This window comes from Coenobita brevimanus, chromosome 66 (genome assembly GCF_032717465.1).
Source record: "Coenobita brevimanus isolate Jiangsu-jjx chromosome 66, ASM3271746v2, whole genome shotgun sequence".
NCBI classification, from domain to species: domain Eukaryota; kingdom Metazoa; phylum Arthropoda; class Malacostraca; order Decapoda; family Coenobitidae; genus Coenobita; species Coenobita brevimanus.
Window position 1 is genome coordinate 4315001 of NC_137019.1, and position 4920 is coordinate 4319920.

The following is a 4920-nucleotide window of genomic DNA, read 5'->3' on the forward strand; positions in this document are numbered from 1 at the left end:
GTTACATACAGTATGAGGCATTTGACTTTTTTACAGCTCATCATGAAGATACTGTAATTCCCAAAGAGAATGTGAATTATTTGGCAAAACTGTATTTCTTGAAAATCAAAACCAGTAAGGTAAGACTACGAATTTCATACCATAACATAATTTTGTTCTTGCATCTTTCTGCCTTGGTGGTAGGTGGTGGCAACCATCATCCACTCACTTGATGTACTGCTGCCTCCCTCTTCCTTCACTTTTATCATTTTCTGTGTCTGCCCTCCTCCCTTCCTATTTATCCCATCTTTCCTGTCACTTTTTATTACTCTTCTTTCCTTTTCAGGTGGCTTTACATTGAGTAATAAGCCTAATGGTTTCCTGTAAGCCAGGAAACCATTTACAATGCTCAGTGGTAACCATATAACCATCCCATATGTGTTCCATATGTGACAACAAGTGGGTTGGCAAAGGGTTAGTGCCCCTCCCCATGAAACAACTAACTCAAAGACAAATGGCCACCCTTAAGATGTGACATCTAGCTATAGACAGATAGACAGAAAGATAGATAGATCTTTCTGCCTTAATTTTTTATAAGATTCTTGTCATACCCCAGAAAAAACTATGAAACTTAGCTATGTATGGTAACTAAAATAAAATACAGTACATCCCCTCAGTATGTGCCTATATGGGCGGCAGAGGATGTCGCGTACTGTGAATACATAAACTTATGGGAAAAATTACATATGGGCGGCACCCCCCTTCACTGGCAACCCTTGAGACGCCTTTCAGACCTAAGTACCACTGTACTATACAGGGAAACTCAGACATATTACGTAAGATAAAGTAAACCTGCAAGATCATAGCTTTACTAGGTAAATCATTGATGGTAGGTGGTCGTGACCATCATCCACTCACTTGATGTAGTGCTGCCTACTTCTTCCTTAGCCTTTATCATTTTTTTCTGTGCCTTCCCTCCTCTCTTCCTATATCTCCCATCTTTCCTGTCATCTTCTTATTGCTCTTCTTTCCTTTACAAGTGGCTTTACATTGAGTGACAAGCCAAATGGTTTCCTGTAAGCCAAGAAACCATTTACAATGCTGGGTGGTAACTACATAACCAACTCATACCTGCTCCCTATGTGTCAACAAGTGGGTTGGTGGAGCGTTAGTGCCCCTCCCCGTAAAACCAATAACTCAAAGTAAAATGGCCACCCCTTATGGGATTATGGCATCTGGCAATAGATGGACAGATAGATAGATAGACCTTTACCTGTTATCGCTTCTTGGGGGGGGGGGCAATGTCGCGTACTCGGGGTAACCCCGGATTTGGGCCACTCTTCGCTGCCCGTCTCACTTACAAGTTCAATTCACGTACTAATAATACACTTAAAAAAAAAGAAAAAAGGTCCTCATGTACATGGGGGATCGCGTACTCAGAACTCACGTACTGTGGGGATGTACTGTACATATATACGAGTATATACAGTATTCAGTTTCACCAACAATATACTTGCAGAGTAAACTTATGCTAAAACAGACTGTTGGTGTTCCAAGGCATAATCAAAGCCACAAATTGAATACTCACATATGGAGCTTATTTAATTATCAGTAATCTTGATCCCTCAAAACAGAACAGTACCATATACGTGCAGTATAATATGATATAATAAGTTCACAACTTTTTTTGTTTAATATTTACCCAATATTAGACCTCAGAAATGAACTACCAATTCATTAATACTGTTATTTTCATTTACATACCATACTTATTCCTCATCCTATCTTTCCCATTCCACTGCAGTTTTGAAAGAATATAATATCAATGTTAACCTAACTGGAGCTGATGAAGAGCATCCTAATTTAGAATGTACCGTACTGTAAACAGATTTAAGACAATGTCACAGACAATGACATTTTTACATTAATATACAGTTCCTTAATTTATAGAGCCACATGGTTAAATGTGTCTCAGTATTAACATATAAAATTATAAACTACCTATTATGATGATGAAATCTACCTACAGTACATACTGGAATATACATCATTCACCTAACTAAATAAAGTAATCTTCCTACATAAATTTGTACTTAGATTTGTTTTGATAAAATAAAATAATAAATAACAAACATGGTCTGGAGCTACTGTGATACAGAAAAAAAAAAAAAATCTATCAGCTAATCATAGTCATCATCATAATAGTCATCATCATCATCCCCTCGTCTCCTACGCAAAAGCTCCATTGTTGACAAGCTGCTCTCATCCTCCTCTGCTTCCTCTTCTTCCTCCTCTTCTGGTTCCTCCTCTTCTTCCTCTTCATCGGGCTTGACCCTTGAGACATCACCAACTGATTCAATTATGTGTTTTTTGGAGGGCTCGTCATCCTCCTCTTTGGTAGACTCTCTGGCTCGTTTCCCTGTCAAAGATTCAAGGACTGAAGAGATCCCCTTAGGGGTCTCAACTGGAGTAATGTTTTTAAGGGCTGGCTTCTCCTCTTTAACATCATGCTCCTCCTTTTCGACTTCCCCATTCAGGCTGCGCAAGACATCATAATTGATTTTGTTGGACAGTTTCTTTTCCATGAGCATTTTCTCAATTGCCTCTCCAGCTGTGTTAGCTGGGGTGTTGCTTTTGGATTTCTTTGTATAAGTTTTCTTCTTTTTTGGAGGCTTTCCTTCCTTCTCCCTCTCCTCAGCTTCCTGTTTCTCCCTCTCCTCTTTTTCTTTCATTTCTTCTAAGTAATCTTTATTGAGCTTCATCCACAGCTCTGTTTTAAGGTTTACTTCTCTGCTTGACAGTATGTATGAAGATATTTCATTGTCATCAATACCAGACAAATCCAGTTCTCCATTATCCTCTGGTTCAGGATCATTTGGTCGTATCTCCATACACTCTTCAATTGTTTCCTTCAGACCTAGACTCGCTGCAGAGGGGCGAATTCCCTGGGGCTTCACTTCTTTTTTCACATCATCTTCGGATTTCTCACCCATGCAATTATTAATAGTTTCTAATGTGGCCTCTGTGATAAACTTCTGAGTGTCAACAGTTTCTTGTTCAGCCTCTTCCTCAGCAGGCTCTTCTTCCTTGTCATATTTGGCCCATATACCACGCAGTTTACGTTTTCTCTCTTCAAGGTGTTTTTCGATGACTTGTTGGAGCTCAGTTAACTCGTTATCTAAATCATCCTGTTGATCCAGCAGCATCTGCACTCGTTCCCTCTCACGTTTCCTTGCTGCCCGGAATGCAGGGGGATCTTGTTCTTCAGCTAAGTCTACCTTCATGAATTCCTCAGGGGTTAGAGCACTTGAAGGAGTCTCACCAAACTCCGTCAGACGTTTTCTCAAAGTAGATTCATGAACTTTCACAACTTTTATGACATCCGTTATTGTACGATTGAAGTTGTGGAGTCGAGCTGCAATCACGAGAGCAGCACCACAAACCCCAGATGGTCTCCTGCCTGTATGCATCCAGTCTCGTTTCATCCGTTTCACTAATCGTAAGGCTGTTTCTGATACATCATGAGTTTTATCACCAAAAGATAATTTGTAGGAAAATCTCCAAATGTACAGACATGGATCCATAGCTGGAATGTTGATGCATAAAGCAGTCGATAATCGCAAGTATGTCCGTCCAAGTTCATACACATCAATCTGAAGGGCATCACTAACATCAATGAGCATATGAGCTGTCTGTTCTGTTCTGCAAGTAATATACACACAAGCACCAATTACATGATTAGTTTTTCTACCACGTGTAAGTCCCTTATTCAGCCCTAATTTAAAGAAGTTAAAAGACGTTTCAATACCATGCTGATTGAGACGTAACTGCTGAGCCAGAGCATTTATTTTCCTTTTAGCATTACTTAATGTGATCTCTTTGCTTTCTCTTCCAAATGACCCATGAAAACCTCTCAGCATGGGTCGTTTACTAACCGAATCTGAGGAAACAAACTGTCCAACAGCGGAACTACCTCCATGAGCATTTTCTAGGAACTGCACCTCACTGACAATGTTGTGCTCGGACAGGACGGTACCACAGGAGGTGCAGACAGCATCCCCTCGTGCAGGGTCCACATCAATTTCCTTGCACCCACAATGCTGACACCGACCCGACATCTTGAGTTCTTGGGGAAGGGTAAGAAATCATATATTATAAAACTTGAAAGCTACTAACTACATTAAGATTCACTATCTGAAAACCAGATGATGATGATGATGATACTAACCTGCCCTTTGAATTCTGTTTTACATAAATATTTAAGAAAAAGCTACATGAATCCCTGTTCTGTTAAACGTAGCTAGATAACTTACGATACAGTAGCTAAATAACTGCCTTTACTGAATATAAGATAAGACTAATGTTATACCACAATTTAAACAGTATAGCCAATAGTAGTACAAGCTCCCTCCACCTCACTCACATACACTCTCCTCATTAGTCTCTCACTCTCCATCCTCTCCACATGGCCAAATCACCTCAATCTATTTCTCCTGACACTTTCTATCACATCCACATCCACACCACGGCATTCCTTCACTTCCTCATTCATCAGTCTGTCTGTCCATGTAACTCCATGTTCCACTAAAATAACTCATTTCCACCACTCTCACTCTTGACTTGTGTCCTTCCAGCAAGGTTCAAGCTTCACTTCCATGCATCAGAGTTGGTATCACACTACTGTCAGACAGCAACTTTTTTACTTCCATGCTCACTTCCCTGCTCCTTATCACTGCTATCAAAGAACCAGCAACCTTTCTTCCCTGTTGTACCCTTTCATGTATTTCACTCTCTAAACTTCCATCTTTACTCATCACACTACCCAAGTACTTAAAGGCACTCACAGTTTCCATTTCCTCCTCATCCAGCCTCACTGTACATTCAGTGACTATTTCTCTGAAAGACCATAACTTTACTCCTCCCTACATTCACCTTTAGATT

General features: G+C 40.1%; 1 protein-coding gene across 1 annotated transcript; it reads right to left on the reverse strand.

Annotated features, from left to right (window-relative positions):
* Positions 1–1611: 1611 nt before the first annotated feature.
* On the reverse strand, positions 1612–4097 carry Brf (Brf RNA polymerase III subunit). The gene has a single exon (XM_080276798.1). It carries the CDS (start codon positions 4095–4097, stop codon positions 2160–2162), a length of 1938 nt encoding a protein of 645 aa, XP_080132924.1. The 3' UTR covers positions 1612–2159.
* Between the last annotated feature and the right edge of the window lie 823 nt (positions 4098–4920).

Bases quoted from the DNA above. Each gene is read 5' to 3' on its own strand.
- Brf (XM_080276798.1), bottom strand. From the start codon at position 4,097: ATGTCGGGTCGGTGTCAGCATTGTGGGTGCAAGGAAATTGATGTGGAC.